This window comes from Nerophis ophidion, linkage group LG02 (assembly GCF_033978795.1).
Source record: "Nerophis ophidion isolate RoL-2023_Sa linkage group LG02, RoL_Noph_v1.0, whole genome shotgun sequence".
NCBI lineage: Eukaryota > Metazoa > Chordata > Actinopteri > Syngnathiformes > Syngnathidae > Nerophis > Nerophis ophidion.
In genome coordinates this window covers 31,819,026-31,837,627 of record NC_084612.1, presented here as the reverse complement: position 1 = coordinate 31,837,627, position 18,602 = coordinate 31,819,026, and the positions used below count along the sequence as shown (strand labels likewise).

Sequence of the window (18,602 nt, the reverse complement as noted above, 5' to 3'; positions counted from 1 at the left end):
AATCCACCAAATGTGTGTATTCAGTTATTTTGGTCTCATTGACACTGCTACTTTTATCATGATTGTGCACATTATATGTTAAACTTCACTGTGACAGTATTGTGAGAAGGTGTTAATCATATAAGTAGCACATGTACAATAAAATACAGTAAGTGTAGGTTTTAATATACACATTAAACATAAGAAATGTAGACAACTCTTCCCTCTCATCAAACATTTATACGTTAGGTCGCTGTAAATTATGAAGAGTTCTACGCAGAATGAATGAGGCTGCCCTACTTTCAAGCTTTTCCATCCATTCTACCGTTAGACCCTCTCCGCCTGACTGTAAAAACAACACTTTTTTCCGGTTTATGCCGCTCCTTGAGCAACAATTCGCCAATCAGAATCGTCCTTTTCTTCTCAACCAATAGGACGCGAGAATGTAACAACAGTATCGATGGGCGTAACCTTTTGTGAAGAGGAAGCGTCATCGAACAATAAAAAAAGTTGTGAGGTAAGTCCCCGTCCACTTAAGCAAACAATTTCTTTAAATTCACTTTCTAAAGTGAAAAACTATCCGTCACTCGGTCTAGCAAATTGTTAGTTGTACAAATAGTGAGGTAAAAATGTTCCTGTTTCATCGAATTCAAGCTTTTACGGTAGCTGTCCTGCTGTCAACAGCAATACACTAAGAATGTTGTATAGTAGTTTTGCCGGCTCCTGAAGATTAGCTTGCTCACAAGTTATTTTTAAATTACAATTTTGTGACACTAAAAGTTCCTAGCCAACCTTTGTTTATTGTACCTAGGTAACATTGCTGTACATTTCAGTAAGTTCAAACGCATACAAATGGTTTAATCATACCATGAAACTATTCAGGGCTTCACGGTGGAAGAGGGGTTAGTGCGTCTGCCTCACAATACGAAGGTCCTGAGTAGTCCTGGGTTCAATCCCAGGCTCGGGATCTTTCTGTGTGGAGTTTGCATGTCCTCCCCGTGAATGCGTGGGTTCCATCCGGGTACTCCGGCTTCCTCCCACTTCCAAAGACATGCACCTGGGGATAGGTTGATTGGCAACACTAAAATTGGCCCTAGTGTGTGAATGTGAGTGTGAATGTTGTCTGTCTATCTGTGTTGGCCCTGCGATGAGGTGGCGACTTGTCCAGCGTGTACCCCGCCTTCCGCCCGATTGTAGCTGAGATAGGCGCTAGCGCCCCCCGTGACCCCAAAAGGGACTCAGTGGTAGAAAATGGATGGATGGATGATTTAAATGGCTGAATAAAACAAATTCAATTGATGCGTTTTTTTGTCCTTTTGAGTTGGAGACTTGTTCAGGGTGTACAAAGCTTTCCGCCCGATTGCATCTGAGATAGGCACCAGCGCCCCCCGCGACCTCAAAGGGAATAAGCGGTAGGAAATGGATGGATGGATGGAACTATTCAGAAACTCTCTGAAGCAGTGGTTCTCAAACATTAAATACGGTAGCATTTTACTCCTAAATATTCATAAAAAGCAAGGCAGAGGTTTTATTTAACAAATACATTTCATATTTTGACCACTGCAAGATCATCAACATTAATACTCCATATACAGTACATTAATTATTACAGACTTTGGCGTACCACTAGATAGAGCCCTTTTGAGAATTACTGCTCTAAACAATCTCTTTGGGTGAATAATATCCCCATGAGCATGTATTTGGAAATATATTCCTATGTTAATGAAATAATCATTCCAAATATTGCTTTGTGAGGTTTTATCAATTGCTACAAAACTGCTACAATCAGTGTGGCACTACAAAAACAATGGAGTGTTTCCTTTTTTTCCTGTAAATTGACAATTTCTGATAATGTTCTCCCTCATTGAAATTGGCTCTATTTTACATCTGAAAATGTTTAGATTCATGCATTGAATTATGTTTAAAAGGTACTATTGTTCTACATGAAAAAACGTTTTTTTCAGATGTGGGAATTTTTTTTATTTTAGCTGGAGTAAGGTAGCAATGGAACGATTTTGTTTTTCCCGTAGAGTCAGTTCTCTTCTGTTCCTACCACTTCATGCATCATGGCTTTTTGTGAACCAGGGATAGTTGGACACCACATTTTGCAATATAAAATTGCATGAGATCCACTATCAAATTATTAGCACGTAACCATTTGAGTGGGGTGTGTCTTCATACATCTTTTGGAGCCAACTCTGGACTCCTGACTAACTGTACACACGTTGGCATGGAGGCTGTGGAATATACATTTTATTAAAATATACTCCCTATAGTGCCCCACTGGGATCTAATATAATTTGACATGAGCAAAATAGAGCCCCTTTAAGAGACTGATTTTTTGGAAATAAACACTGAAAATAATTATTCCTTGCAGCAATGTGTGGCTGTCATGTTATCATTTAGCAGTAGAAAAACAAAGCATCAACATCACAACAATATGGCTAAGTTATTGAAATGTAACTGTATTCTTGAACATTATCTCATGCAGACACGATCCAAGCTCACTGTCCAGGGAACACAAGAGGTTGTCTTTTTGGCAGCAAAAGCTAAATTATATAGTCTAAGCTCCTGGTGATCACTTTAATCCTCATACAGCTGCTGAACTAATCTCACAGTATACTTTCAGAGTACTGGTAGACAGGATAGCATATAATTAAATACTGGCTAAATTGTTGAGATTCCTGTCGTCCTAAGAGTTCAGCAGTGTGTATTAGTGAAGTATGACGAAATGCGTATAATCCAGCTCAAACGATGCTCTTTCTATGCAGCAATTTGTGCATCCCTAGCATGGAGAGTGAGTACGTGGGATTCTGTAGTTCATTCAGAGTACAGGAGATCAGTGGTGCATCGTAAAGGAGAGTGAGGCTTCGGATTAAGCATGTTTTTATGTAATGAAGGTTGCAAGAGGAGGCTGGGACAAAGATAAGACATGTGGAATGGAGCCTCGGTTAGTAGGCACCATCAGTTTAGTGCATGTGAACATACGGTAGTGGTGGCTTTTCCACCATTTTGAAGTTAAACCATATGAAATGATATGGATGAAAACCAGTGGGTATGTCGTTGAAGAATTAACACAAAAGCTTTAGATTTTTTTTAAGCAGGATTCACAACAATATGGCATTTACTGTACCATAAAATAATTTCATTCCTCTCATGCGCCTCCAATTTCAGGGGCTAAATGTATTTTACAAAATGATATAACTAGGGATGTTCCAATCAGAATTTTTCTGCTGCCGATACGATCATCCAGGAGTGAGATCAGCTGATACCAATTCCGATACCGATCACATGTGTTAACCTTTGTGTGGTGTTCGGGTCTGTGGGACCCGTTTTTGATTTTTTTTTAAAGAAAAATTATACAATCAATACATTTTTCAAACTGAGACTCATTGGCTTTGGCTCACTTTCTGTGAAGAACATGTATCAGAATACATATTTAATGAACACACACCATACACCCTCCTACACATTTCTATTACACATAAGATGTCCGGGTCCACTGGACCAAGGGCTAATAGAAGGAGTAGAAATTGATGTTCTGTGTAACACACACACACACACACACACACACACACACACACACACACACACACACACACACACACACACACACACACACACACACACACACACAGCAGGCCTAGACAGGGGGAGGGCAGAGTGTAGATACACAGAACATCAGAGGGTCAAATGTGCGAGAAAATGAGAGCAGACAGTGTTGACAAACAATGTTGCAACCTTGTGTGGGAACCCGCAAGTGCAGAAACACAAAAGAAGAATCCCTGTGGGAAACTGGCAGAGAAATTTCCATGCAACGTTCATATTGTTGTTACTCAGCCAGTGTGTGTAGGTCTTAGACTTACTTTTTATTGTCATTCTAATTTGAACTTCATAGTAGGTTTGTTGCATTAGCTCATGGTAGTGCAGGATAAAAAAATCAATAAGATACAGATATAAATAAATAGATTACTGTACAAATAAATATATTGCACTTTTGCATATGCATCCAGGTTTATAGATGTATGTTTTATTGTATTTATATTCCAGCGAGTTAATCCATTTTGGGGTGGAATTGAGGGGATTATTATGATGCGTTCAAGAGTCTTACAGCCTGAGGGAAGAAGCTGTAACAGAACCTCGAGGTTTTGCTACTGAGGCTGCGGACCTCTTTCTGAGGCACTGCAGGCTCCAGTCCAGACAGAGAAGCAGGTGGTCTCTATAGTGCCCCTGGAGAATGTGGTGAGAATGGGGGGAAGGAGCTGTGCTCTTTTCATCCCACGCAAAAAGTGCATGCGCTGCTGAGCTCTTTTTACAAGCGCTCCGGCATGTAGGGACCAGGTCATATTGTCGGTTATCTGCACCCCCAGGAACTTGGTGCCGCTTACCATCTACACCGCTGTGCCGTTGATGAAGAGTGGAGTGTAGCTGGACTGGTGCCTCCGGAAGTCGACAATGATCTACTTGGTCTTGTGGACGTTCAGGAGCAGGTTGTTGGTTCTGCACCAGACAACCAGATGTTTCACCTCCTCCCTGTAATCCATGTTGTTGTTGTCACGGATGAGGCCCACTACTGTTGTATTATTCACAATGTGGTTAGTAGTGGACCTGGCGCAGAAGTCATGGCTCAACAACGTGAACAGCAGTGGACTGTGGAGGTGTTGCAGCCCATTCTCCCAGATTGGTGTCCGTCTGTGAGGAAGTTAAGCATGGGGGGGTACTGAGTCCAAAGGGGGCCAGTTTGCTCACCAAGTGCTGCGGGATGCTGGTGTTGAACGCCAAGCTGAAGTTCAGAAACAACATCCGCACGTGTGTGTCCTTTCCTTCCAGATGTTCTAAGCTCAGGTGTTTGCAGAGTATATGGCGTCCTCTGTGGAGCGGTTAGGGCAGGGGTAGGGAACCTATGGCTCTAGAGCCAGATGTGGCTCTTTTAATAACTGCACCTGGCTCTCAGATATATCTTAGCTGACATTGCTTAACACGATAAGATGGTAATCACAGTGTCAAAAATAACGTTAAAAAAACAAACCATTCTCATGCATTTTCATCCATCTATCCGGTTTCTACCGCACCTGTTCAAGAAGTCGGATTAATGGTAAGAAGTATTTTATCTATTTTTGGTTAGCCTCAGAATAACAATGTTATTAAAAAGAATAAGAGACGTATTATACTCTATAAATGTTGATCTTTCTTAAAATGCACGCATGTAGTTGTATTCAGTGTTAAAAAAAAATATATATATGGCTCTCACGGAAATACTTTTATAAATATTTGGCTTGTATGGCTCTCTCAGCCAAAAAGGTTCCCGACCCCTGGGTTAGGGTGATAAGCAAACTGGTATGGGTCGAATGGGGTGGGTAAGTCTGGAGACAATGTATTCCTTTACCAGCCTCTTGAAGCACTTCATTACAGATGTTTTTTGGGATAAGGTAAACATCTGTTCAGTATTTTAACATAAAAGTGTTTGATTGAGAGGTAATAAAAGCCACAAAATGCAACGGGTCCATCAGACCCACAAAAACTGGCTGAGTAACAATATGAACACCACACAAGGGTTAACTGTAATTTTTTAGAATGATTTATAGTGAGTACTATGGACAGTTTAACAATTTCAACCCAATATTTAAACTAATTCCTTAATCTTGTCTATTACCTACACTTGTTTGATTAAAGTAAAGTCAATAGCATACAGTAACTTAAATCTAGCATACACTACTCTCTACAACTGTTTTTTTTAGTTATTCCGTGTCAAGATTTGGTTTTATTTAGGGGATGTCATTGTGATTTTGTGAAGCCCTTTGAGGCACTCGTGATTAAGGGCTATACAGATACAATTTGATTGATTGATACTCATCAATCCTTTAGTTTCCCCCCTTAAAGTCCTCATGTGTCCAATGAAAAGATTACCTGAACTTGTAAACAACAAAAAATTGAGAAATGTAAAAATACCAAACTAATCACTCCAGTATTAATTACATACTGATACTGCACTTGGTATCGACACCACCGAATTATGGATCGATCAACCCTCTCACTTACATGTAGTACACTGACTGTGACAATGCTGACACACCAACTGTTTTTGTTGTAGTATGCTGTCTCGAGACTCCCATTAAACTGCTTGTTACTTTCCTGTCAATAGCTGCTTACACTCTGCTGTAACATGGTTTCATTTACACTTCTTAAACATTAGAATTCACTTATTTATTGGTGTTGTTTTAGCTATCTTAGGTGTTAGCTCAGGTATTAGGATGCCTATTCCCAACTTGCTTTCGCTGTGTAACATGTTTAGCTTCATACTCTAGTGATATTTCAATACTAAGAAATGCACTTTATTTGCCATAAAGGCGGTGATTATTATTAGCTTAGGCTCCACAATGTATAAACATACTTAATAACTGCTTGCTTGTCACTTGGGGCACTAAAAAAAGCCAGAGCGGATCTGCATTTGTGATCAACATTAAAGATATTAATTGGCAATGTCAGTCAAGTTATTTTGAATGAAAATCATCTGATACTGATCGGTGGCCGAACGAGCGATAGGCAAATCCTTAGCTGTTGTTACTAATACTGAATTAAAAGTTATATAGCGTTATAACAATGCAACATTTTCAAAAAGAGACTGAAGTATATGTTTTGTTGTGTTTCAATTTGAAATAGTACATTTCCAAGTATTTTAATACGTATTCACATTCCTATTTGTTAAACTGTTCATTGCTGACACTTAAGACAAACAACCATATTTAAAAGCAGGTCATGTTCTGCATGTTATTGTATTTAGGCTTACAGCAGCACTATCACCTGTTAGTATTTTATGACTTTGTGATTTTGCAAATTCCATTCAGAGGATGGCAGACAAGGTTTTGGATGGAGGACCATGGACAGGATGTGCTGTTCTGTTTCTGCAGTCCCTCTGTCCCGATGTAAACCTGCTCACGCTCTACAAAGACCAACAGGGAAAGTTCATCTTCTTTAAAGTCATCAAACTGACGCTCATAGGTAAGCACAAACACATTTAGAAATAAATGTACAGTATGCACAGGAAACAAATGCATGATTGTGTGGATTTTCCATGGTCAGATTCTGCTGGTGGTCTGGCTGGTTATGAGATAATAAAGGTTCATGATGCTGATCCGTTCCTTGGAGTGGAGGTGAAGTTTATGGATTTAGCAGCGTGTCAGCACTTCCTGGAGTGCTACAGCTCAGGAGCAATGCGGCAGTCCATCTCCCAGCATGCCTGTCGACTTCTAGCGCTGGCACAAGAGTTCACTGTGGAGACCCAGCTCAAGGCCGGTACACAGGTCTTGGATCGATGTTTGGATAAGCTGGAACTTTGCCTACAGCACATTCACCTGTCACAGGTAGGAATGTTTCTGTTTTTTTAATATAGTCCAGTGCTTTTAAAATATTTTCCGTTACGCCCCCCCCCTAGGATGAAGAAAATATTTGAGAAGGACTGATGTAGTCTAACAATGTTTGGAAGCCCTAACTGTGTGTATTTAGTGTCTTAGAAAGGCAAACTGCTTGTCACATGACTGGTTTGGTGTCATTACGGGCATGCCCTCTAAGAGAAACCCACCAGCTGAAAAAATTGAAAAGATCAGAAAGTCACTCGACTCCTTGGCCGAAGAGGTTACCGCTGTCCAATTGCAGCAGAAGCAGTTCCCAGATTTACAAGCGAAAGTGTAATTTCTATGGCTCCAGAACGAGGACAAAGATGTGCGCATCTTGGATCTGGAGCAATGGGTGGACATGCTATAACAATACTCCTGCATTGTCATCACCGGTCTGGAGATTAAACCACACTCGTACGCACGCGCTGTGGCCGCAGACAACGGGGAGAATGTCAATGAATAAAACAAGAGATACCTACAAATTAAGGGAATATAATTGGATATGCAAAAGCATTAAGGCTTCTTACACCCTGCCAAAAACAACAAATGAAAGACCAATTATCTTTTTAAGGTTTGTGAACAGAAAAAATAATATCGCACTCTTGAAACAAGGACGCAAACTGAAAGGGACAATATGTCTACATAAATGACCTTGTAACCAACAAGAATGCTGACTCACCCAAAAAAGAAAGATACTTAAGGAAAAAAAGACAAATTAAAGATACAAACACACTGTAAAATATTCATAAAGTAAAATGGCTCACCAGAGGAAGATAAAATGTTGGTGGTGAAAAGAATAGTGGACTTGGACAGGTAGTTATCACCATGCACTTGAAAAATAATCTGACAAATTGGAGGAGTTGGTGTCTTATCAAAGGACAAAAGGAACTTGACTGTTAGAGGTAACATCATTCCACATACTGTACATTCATGATAGCAGCACCCAATCCAACATGGAATTGAAAACCTTTTGCAACATAGACCATAAAAGTCTGGAATTGTAGAATGTAATAATTACCCATTTCAACAGCAGAAGCTTAAATGCAAATTACAACAATATGGAGCATTTTTGGAACAATTCAACAAACTATTCAGTTTAAGTGATTGCAATCTCAGAGACATGGATTGATGACAAAAAAGGAATAGATTTTGATGTGGCGGACATGAACTAAATTACATCAACACAACTAGCAAAAACAGAGGCTTTGTTGCAGTGTACATGATGAAGGACTGAACTGATAAAAAAACAAACATGTAATTTGCTCCTGATAAGATTTTACAATGAACAACCATTGAAATATTCATGAAAGAAAATGTATTGACTAAATGTATATATCGAACGCCTCCATCCATCTTCTTCCGCTTGTCCGAGGTCGGGTCGCGGGGGCAGCAGCCTAAGTATGGAAGCCCGACTTTCCTCTCCCAGCCCCTTAGTCCAGCTCTTCCAGGGGAATCCTGAGGCGTTCCCAGGCCAGCCGGGAGACATAGTCTGCCCAATGTGTCCTGGGACTTCCCCGTGGCCTCCTACCGGTCGGACATGCCCGAAACACCTCCCTGGGGAGGCGTTCGGGTGGCATCCTGACCAGATGCCCAAACCACCTCATCTGGCTCCTCTCTATGTGGAGGAGCAGCAGCTTTACTTTGAGCTCCTCCCGGATGGCAGAGCTTCTCACCCTATCTCTAAGGGATAGCCCGCGACCCAGCGGAGGAAACTCATTTCGGCCGCTTGTACCCGTAATCTTGTCTTTTCGGTCATAACCCAAAGCTCATGACCATAGGTGATAATGGGAACATATATCGACCGGTAAAATTGAGAGTTTTGCCTTCCGACTCAGCTCCTTCTTCCCCACAACAGATCGATACAGCGTCCGCATTACTGAAGTCGCCGCACCGATCCGCCTGTCAATCTCACGATCCACTCTTCCCTCACTCGTGAACAAGATTCCGAGGTACTTGAACTCCTCCACTTAGGGCATACAGGGTCTCCTCCCCAACCCGGATATGGAACTCCACCCTTTTCCGGGCGAGAACCATGGACTCTGACTTGGATATGCTGATTCTCATCCCAGTCGCTTCACACTTGGCTGTGAACCGATCCAGTGAGAGCTGAAGATCCCGGCCAGATGAAGCCATCAGGACCACATCATCTGCAAAAAGCAGAGACCTAATCCTACAGCCACCAAACCGGATCCCCTCAACGCCTTGACTGCGCCTAGAAATTCTGTCCATAAAGGTTATGAACAGAATCGGTGACAAAGGGCAGCCTTGGCGGAGTCCAACCCTCATTGGAAACGTGTCCGACTTACTGCTGGCAATGCGGACCAAGTTCGGACACTGATCATACAGGGAGCGGACTGCCACAATCAGACAGTCCGATACCCCATACTTTCTGAGCACTCCCCACAGGACTTTCCGAGGGACACGGTCGAATGCCTTCTCCAAGTCCACAAAGCACATGTAGACTGGTTGGGCAAACTCCCATGCACCCTCAAGGACCCTGCCGAGAGTATAGAGCAGGTCCACAGTTCCACGAACAGGACGAAAACCACACTGTTCCTCCTGAATCCGAGGTACGACTATCCGGCGTCTTTTCCTCTCCAGTTCACCTGAACAGACTTTACCGGGAAGGCTGAGGAGTGTGATCCCACAATAGTTGGAACACACCCTTGGGTTCCCCTTCTTAAAATGAGGAACCACCACTCCAGTCTGCCAATCCAGAGGCACCGCCCCCGATGTCCACGCCATGTTGCTGAGTTGTATCAACCAAGATAGCCCCACAACATCCAGAGCCTTAAGAAACTCTGGGCGTATCTCATCTACCCCCGGGGCCTTGACACCGAGGAACATCGAACACCTATGTTAAGTATTATAATGTCTGAGGATTGGATTAAGGCAGTCCTTCTCAAATAGTGGGTTAGGCCCTCCTGGGGCGGCGCAGTGTGATGCCAGGGTCGCGTCTGACCTTGGGGAAAATGTTTTTTTTTGCAGTACCAGAATATGATGATGTGCATATAGGACTGGGCTTCACTGTAACGACGGTGAGAGAAGAGAAAAGACCGGTGTGTTGTTTCCTTTAATCTTAATACACTTACATTGTTAGGCAGAGGTATAGTTTTAACAGTTTTATTGATAAGTTATAAGATTTTATAGTGACAATGAAGAGCGGAGGGGCGTGAAATATTTATTTTTCCGAGGGGAAGCATTACAGAAAATATTTGAGAAGCACTGGATTAAGTTAAACTTCTCTGAAATCAGTAAAAAAGAAATTTTCTTATGTGGTAACTTCAACATTGACCTCTTTAACCCTGAAAAAAACTAAAAACTATTAGATATAATGTATAGCATGAGTTTATATCCTAGAATCACACTGCCAAGCAGAATTACCGTACAATGTGTCAGACATGACACATGGTCATCTTTTTCATAACATGGTCACTACTGCCCACTTTGTCTTGTTATATTCTTATTTTACTGTTATATTTTTATTTCCATTGTTGCTTTTTATTTTTTATTCTTATTGTAATATTTCTCTATTTTGTTTCCATTTAAACCCCCATTATTTACTTTTTTTTTTTTTTTTCAACTTGATCTCAACTATGTACACTGCTGCTTGAATTTTAATTTTCCTGAAGGAACTCTCCTGAAGGAATCAATAAAGTACTATCTAATATTATTATTAATGAGTTTGATAATAATACTCCTGAGGGAACTCTCCTGAAGGAATCAATAGGGTACACTCCATCTATCTATCCAAGTGGTCTGCTGGTAATCGACATCAGTGATCATTTACCATTTTTCACAATCTATAACGAAAACTATAGGAAGAAAAACATGGATAATAAAAACACTTTCTGAAGACTATACTCAGAGAAAAGCATGAATAATTTTAAGAAAGATTTGAGAGAACAAATTTGGGACAATGTGTACACTAAAAATGATATAGGTGAAGCATATGGTATTTTTTTCTATACTTTCATTATGCTGTATGACAAACACTGTCCATAGAAACAACTTGTAAAAAGCAAACAAAGAACTATCAACTATAGGTGACAAAGAGCCTGAAAAACTCTTAGAACAAGAAAAACACAATATATAGAATATCTATAAACCCAAAGATCTATAGAGGCAGAGGATACGTGCAAAACTTACAAAGGGTTGATCTTAAACTGGGTAAGAAGCTACTTCACTAACAGGAAGCAATGCGTGATGCTCGGTGAACACATGTCAATCGGGCTAAATATATCTTGCGGCGTACCACAGGGATCGATCAATAATTGAACAAATTTGTTCAATCTCTATACAAACAACATTTTTAAAGTTACAAAAGACTTAAAGTTAGTATTACTTGCAGACAACTTTACTGAATTTTGTCCAGGAAAGAAAACAAAGAATCTAATACAAACAATAACAAGAAAATAAAGACATTATTTGACAAAAACAGATTATCTTTGAATCTCGATTAGCCATATCAGATCATTGCAAAATAAATAACCACATCATGGACTGGGACAATAGCAAAATCATTGAGACAGAAAGTAAGAAAATCACACGATGGATTAAGGAGGTGATCGAACTAAGGTAGCGGCCCAAGGAAACCGTCAATCGGGATGAAGGAGCATTTATGCTCTCGCATACCTGGGACTCCCTCCTCCATTAACCATCAAGCAGCAGGGGTGGGGGGAGCCAACCAGGTAGACATGACAGGTCTGCTTGGTTGGCCACACCTATAAGAACAGCTGATAGGCAACACGTCCTAGTGGTCAGATGACTCTTCCGAAGAAGACTGCAGATGACAGTCGCAACATGTCAGGTAAAAATTCCATCTAATATACCGAAAATATGGTATGATTAAAAGAACATTTGAAAAAGTATATGAATAAGGAACCATAATGAACCCTTTTGAATCCTATAAAGTGTCAGACCATTAATTATACAATTCTTATATAATATGTGAGAGTGGTGCATTAAATGACGAGTGACGAATCTGATGGGAAGGCAATTAGCTCACCTGCATTTACATAAGTGGACTAATTACATCATGAACACATCAGCTGAATGCTTCTTTGTCAATATTAAATCATATGCACTCTGGACGCTTCAACGAATACACCTACACTGGTAATAGTTTGTTCAGCCACATATGAGAGCAAAAATATTAGAAACTGCTCTCAGTATGATGCATTTGTACACCACTGTAAACTACAATCACAATATTAAGCATGTTAAGTTCAGTGGCGGGCCGTGCGTTCCGTGTTTGGGCATTCTGTGGGGATTTATTCAACCTAATCCACCTCCTAATACCACCACTATCACATCACAATCATAACCATCAAACATATTTACAATGCTTAAATATTGTCTTTGCACACAATATATGACAAAACTTGGTTCAGTGGTTTCCCTTCCATTTCTAGCAAAGTTAAGACATTGTAGAAGAAACATGCTTAAAATTTTAACAATTATTAAAATATAAATACAATTTGTACAATGTAGACTAGATATGTAGTGGTTAAAAGTAAAAAAATGCAATATAACAAAGCTTGACATTACAGCTAGAAATGCAATTTGCGTATTGGGTATAAATACAATTAATTTTAAAGCAAGGGACCTAGTTTACCCTTTATCTTACACAACATAATCAATGATATGGGTTACATTTCTACTAGTAACTAAAACATTGCGTAACCAAGTTTCATCCATACATCCATTTTCTACCGCTTGTCCCTCTCTGGGTTACGGGGTGTGCTGCAGCCTATCCCAGCTGCATTCAGGCGGAAGGCGGGTACACCCTGGACAAGTCGCCAGCTCATCGCGGGGCCTGCGCAAGTTAGGTGACTTACGTAATGCTTAAGTAAATTTGGCGCTTGGCCATATGTAACAAAGTACTGTAAAGAGTTAGTCAGTGATAAAGGGTCAGACAACTCCAAACTTCTGGAGCAATTCAAAGGTATTATTTATCCAATCATGGTACAAAAATTTAAACATTAAAAAATCATATCCATCGAGATGTCGATTATTTAAAATCCAAATGGTGTGACGGACAAGTTCTGGCATTATTGTGGGAAATCGAGCTAATTGTTATAAGAAAAAGCCCTGTTCCTATTACATTTTTAGTGACTAAGCCTGCACTCCTGATTATGAAGCCCCTGTGCAGATAACATTGACATGGCTACACATAGAAACTGAAATCTGATTGGACAAACAAGTCAAACATACAGGAAGCTGTGAAGCCCTGAGAGATGCTACTAAATCAAGACAATACTGTTAGGAATATTTTAATACAGTTGAATGGGACGAGGGCAGCACGGTGGAAGAGGGATTAGTGCGTCTGCTTCACAATACGAAGTTCCTGAGTAGTCCTGGGTTCAATCCCGGGCTCGGGATCTTTCTGTGTGGAGTTTGCATGTCCTCCCCTTGACTGCGTGGGTTTTCTTCCGGGTACTCCGGCTTCCTCCCACTTCCAAACACATGCACCTGGGGATAGGTTGATTGGCAACACTAAATTGGCCCTAGTGTGTGAATGTGAGTGTGAATGTTGTCTGTCTATCTGTGTTGGCCCTGCGATGAGATGGCAACTTGTCCAGGGTGTACCCGCCTTCCGCCCGGTAGTAGCTGAGATAGGCACCAGCGCCCCCTCTGACCCCAAAGGGAATAAGCGGTAGAAAATGGATGGATGGATGTATGGGACAATTACAAGACTTTAGGCATTTTTTTCCCTTTGTATCACAATAAATTGTCAAGGGATACTTAATGTTGTGGCTTGTAAGTGTTTTTGTTTTTTATTGTCTCACAATGCCCCACCCTAAGAAATGTTCTTGCACATGAATTAAAAATGTTTAAAGCCACATGCAGGATAGTTTGTGGAGATTGAGGTTTTGTCTTTTCTCATTCTTTTCCTGCAGCCAGAGCGCCTGCGTGACGAAGAGATCGATCAGCTTGAGCAACAGCTAGAGCGCGAGGTTCACTGGCCTGCTTCCCAGCAGAACTCTCTCATTCAGGAAGTACCTAGCAACTGCTTCAAGTTTCAGAATAAAGTTTTTGGTAAGTCAGGACCTATTCTCTGTGAGCTAAAATAAGTAATAAAGCAATGCAGGTCAAAACCAACACGTGCACAGCGTTTGAGAGTTGTACTTGTGACACAACAAACAGAGAGCATGTCGTAATAATGTAAGTGAACATCTGCTGTATTTGTTGTGCCTGTCATGTGCTGACAGCATATAAACTCAGTGCAGTTTGACAGATGATTCCTTAATCCAACCATTTATGAATTGATGGTTGCCGGGAAGATTAGTGCATGCCAGCAGATAATACATGTGGATTGCATTAATTTGAAAAAGCCAGTGTTCTTTTGAATTGTCATATTCAATGTGGATCTAACCAGTGTTCGAATTTTTTTCGTATATTATGACATTTGGTCAGTCAATTGCCAGCATGTTCCATAATTTAATGTGTATTGCTCATGCTACGTTCAAGTTCATATATACAGAACTGTGCAAAAGTCTTAGCCGCCACTAGCTTTTATAATTGTAATTTTTAATAACCCTTTTCAAGGCATTTGTTCTGATGTTCTAAAACATTACATTTGGGTCTCCTGCCATTTAAGGTCAAGTCAGAGGACTCAAACTCATTGTAACTGGGGGTTGCTGGAGTTCCAGGTGATTCTGGGCCGCACAAAGTGTTCACTTCACAATCAAGTTTTATTCTTGTACCTAAATTTGATCATCACCTGCAGCCACAGTGACCCTGAGCTATGGTAGGCCTGAACTTATTATGAATGTAACATTAAATGTAAAATGTTTTTTACTTTGACACTGTTGATTTCCCCAGGACATGGTCAGATATACGAATGCAGCGTTTACTGGATTAAATCGATTGATTTGATAATAAAAAAGCTTTGATCTATATTCCGGTGCTCCGATTAATTGTTTCATTAGTGTAGCTAATGAAAATGTATCAAATTCAGACCACACGCAGAAATATATAAACATTTGCTCTGTCGGAATCCCAGTGAGAGCGGACATTGTACAGTATGTATGTGTTTAATTTTTTACTTTGTATTTCTTGTTTAGCACTTAGAAATACTGCTGCATGATGCTTAGTTTTTTTACTAAAACGGAATCAGCTTAGCACCCAGCTTCTTAAAATTGTAGCTCTTCTTCCGTATATTCATGCTAGGCAATGTAAGGTTCTGCATCAACATTTGTCCAAAAAAGTCGTCGTTAGCTCTCATTAAGTGGTGGTAGTTGTTGAAAACGTAGTGAACGATGCGCCCCAAAAATGTAAATGACCTTTAAATGCTTTAAATTACCAAAACACTGTAAATATTACATTATTATTATTATGAATGTGCCTGTTACTACATTAAATACATACTTAAAGCATGTATATAAAACTTTGTTGGATGATTTTTGAGGGGTTTATAGGCAAAATAGATTGAATCCCCTTTAGCTCTATTTTTAGCTACTTTTGATAGCGTTTTTTCACTACTTAGAATTAGAGATGTCCGATAATATTAGACTGCCGATATTATTGGCCGATAACTGCTTTAAAATGTAATATCGGAAAATATCGGTATCGGTTCAAAAAGTACAATTTATGACTTCTTAAAACGTCCGTGAAAAACGGAAGTAGGGAGAAGTACAGAGCGCCAATAAACCTTAAAGGCACTGCCTTTACATGCCGGCCCAGTCACATGACATTTAATTCTTTTCACACACACAAGTGAATGCATACTTGTTCAACAGCCATACAGGTCAAACTGAGGGTGGCCGTATAAACAACTTTAATACTGTTACAAATACGCAGCACACTGTGAACCCACACCAAATAAGAATGACAAACACATTTCGGGAGAACATCTGCACCGTAACACAACATAAACACAACAGAACAAATACCCAGAACCCCCTTGCAGCACTAACTCTTCCGGGACGCTAACCGCTACCCCGTATCCCCCTCCCCTCCACCTCAACCCCGCCACCCCAACCCCGCCCACCTCAACCTCCTCATGCTCTCTCCGGGAGAGCATGTCCCATTTTCCAAGCTGCTGTTTTGAGGCATGTTAAAAAAAAATAATGCACTTTGTGACTTCAATAATAAATATGGCAGTGCCATGTTGGCATTTTTTCCATAACTAGGGTTGATTTATTTTGGATAACCTTGGTACATTGTTTAATGCATCCAGCGGGGCATCACAACAAAATTAGGCATAATAGTGTGTTAATTCCATGACTGTATATATTGGTATCGTTTGATATCGGAATTGGTAATTAAGAGTTGGACAATATCGGCTATCGCCAAAAAAGCCATAATCGGACATCTCTACTTATAATGCAAAAAAAATAATTAAAACATACAGGTTCATATTTCATATGGGGATTGTGTATGATAGGCAAAATTCCAAAAAAGGAGCAGTTCCTCTTTAAGTGAAGCAAAAACTTCCTAGATTAGTCTTAACAAAGGGGCTAAATTCTTAGTCATTTTCTTTTTTAATAACACCGTTATTCTCAGAAATGTTTATTTCAGATCTGTTTTTAGTGTATAAATGCAAAATCATGAAAACATTGTTATGGTCCATAGAGCTTTGCTCAAATGGCAAGCCTTATGGTGACCCTAGATGTTTGCACAGTACTGTAATCTATTGAATAAAAATGCTGAGCAACACTCATACGAACACTGTAAGTGCACAGCATGTCTGAAGAGCATTTCAAATATTTTTTTAAGTGTTTTAATTTGTTTATGGAGTCAGTAAAGTACAGTCTTATATTAATGTGTTTTTTTTCCCATCAGAGGATCGAATGCTGATGACAGAAGATGTTCAGAGCTTTGCTAATGGAGTTGGCCGTCATTGGAAGCATGTGGGGAGGACCCTAGGGAGGGACTGTCGGGCTTTACAGGATACTGCCATTGACAACCTGGCCTACGAGTATGCCAGAGAGGGTTTGTACGAACAGGCCTATCAGCTGCTCAGGTGCTTCATGCAGTCAGAGGGCAGGGCGGCCAAGCTGAGCCGGCTGGTCAAAGCACTGGAGGATTGCAAACTCACCGGCCTGGCTGAAGCTATTCTGGGCGTACAACTACGAGACTAATGCTGGGCACTTTTGTACGATCACAGAGGTGGAGTCATGGAGAAAGGGGGTGTGTTTTACCTCTAGTCACTACCTGATTTTACCTACAGAAAGTCTGCTCTTCATTGGTGACTCTCTGTGTGTGTGTGTGTGTGTGTGTGTGTGTGTGTGTGTGTGTGCGTGTGTGTGTGTGTGTGTGTGTGTGTGTGTGCGCGTGCGTGTGTGTGTGTGGGCTTGCTGTTATTGCTTTTATTTAGATGAACTCTGCTGCATGTGTGTGGAGTCTTTGTCCTGTTACAACTTCACCTTTGCTTTACAGATGGAATCTCATTTCTAATGACTGCACAAATGAAGCTTCATCATTTTACCCTTACAAAATGGGTGCACACAAATTAAATGGTTTGAAAAAAATGTTCATGTTTGTGTTTTATGCATTAGTGTAATTAAATCTGATCATTCTGTCCAAATTCCCCAAGGAATAAATAAGTGTTAATCCTCCTCCGTCCAGTCACACACACGTACGCACGCACACACACACACACACACACACACACACACACACACACACACACACACACACACACACACACACACACACACACACACACACACACACACACACACACACACACACACAAACACACACACACTAGTCATATGATTAAACTGGGCTGCTGGTGTAGCTGCTGAATGTGTGTTTGTGTCATGTTGTTTCAGGGTACTGAGGCAGACGTAGCTGCTGAGGTGTGCTATCAACAAGGTTTTATCACAGCCCAAATTCACTGATGGATGAAGTCGCTGCAGTTTGTCCGGTTTCATTCAGGTTCATCGTAAAAGCCCAACCTCTCGCCCTTACTTTTTTATGCCACTTGACCTTCCATACAGATGTGAAATGTGGATTAGAAGCTTTTAACACACACATACATGCTTATTTCTCCTCAGAAATAGCTGTACAAGTTATATATTCATATCTGTAACCACAGCTGCTGCTAAGGCCATTATTTCTGGATATTTGTGAATGTTTACATTCATACTAAAGCAGTTACATACTTTTAGCGACACAAATCCAGGCAAGGGTTTTTAGGTTTTATTTTTAAGCCCACAACAGATTATTAAAGTATGTTGTAATGATCATCTGGCAGTGATGTGACAGAATGACTAC

At 40.5% G+C, this 18,602-nt stretch overlaps 1 protein-coding gene across 1 annotated transcript; it reads left to right on the top strand.

The window, feature by feature from the left end:
- The first annotated feature begins 423 nt into the window (after positions 1-423).
- On the top strand, positions 424-17,910 carry tradd (tnfrsf1a-associated via death domain). The gene is made up of 5 exons (XM_061881501.1): positions 424-496; positions 6,825-6,978; positions 7,060-7,340; positions 14,276-14,414; positions 17,163-17,910. The coding sequence occupies exons 1-5, from the start codon at positions 440-442 to the stop codon at positions 17,459-17,461; spliced, it is 930 nt and encodes a 309-aa protein (XP_061737485.1). The 5' UTR covers positions 424-439; the 3' UTR covers positions 17,462-17,910.
- Positions 17,911-18,602: the final 692 nt, after the last annotated feature.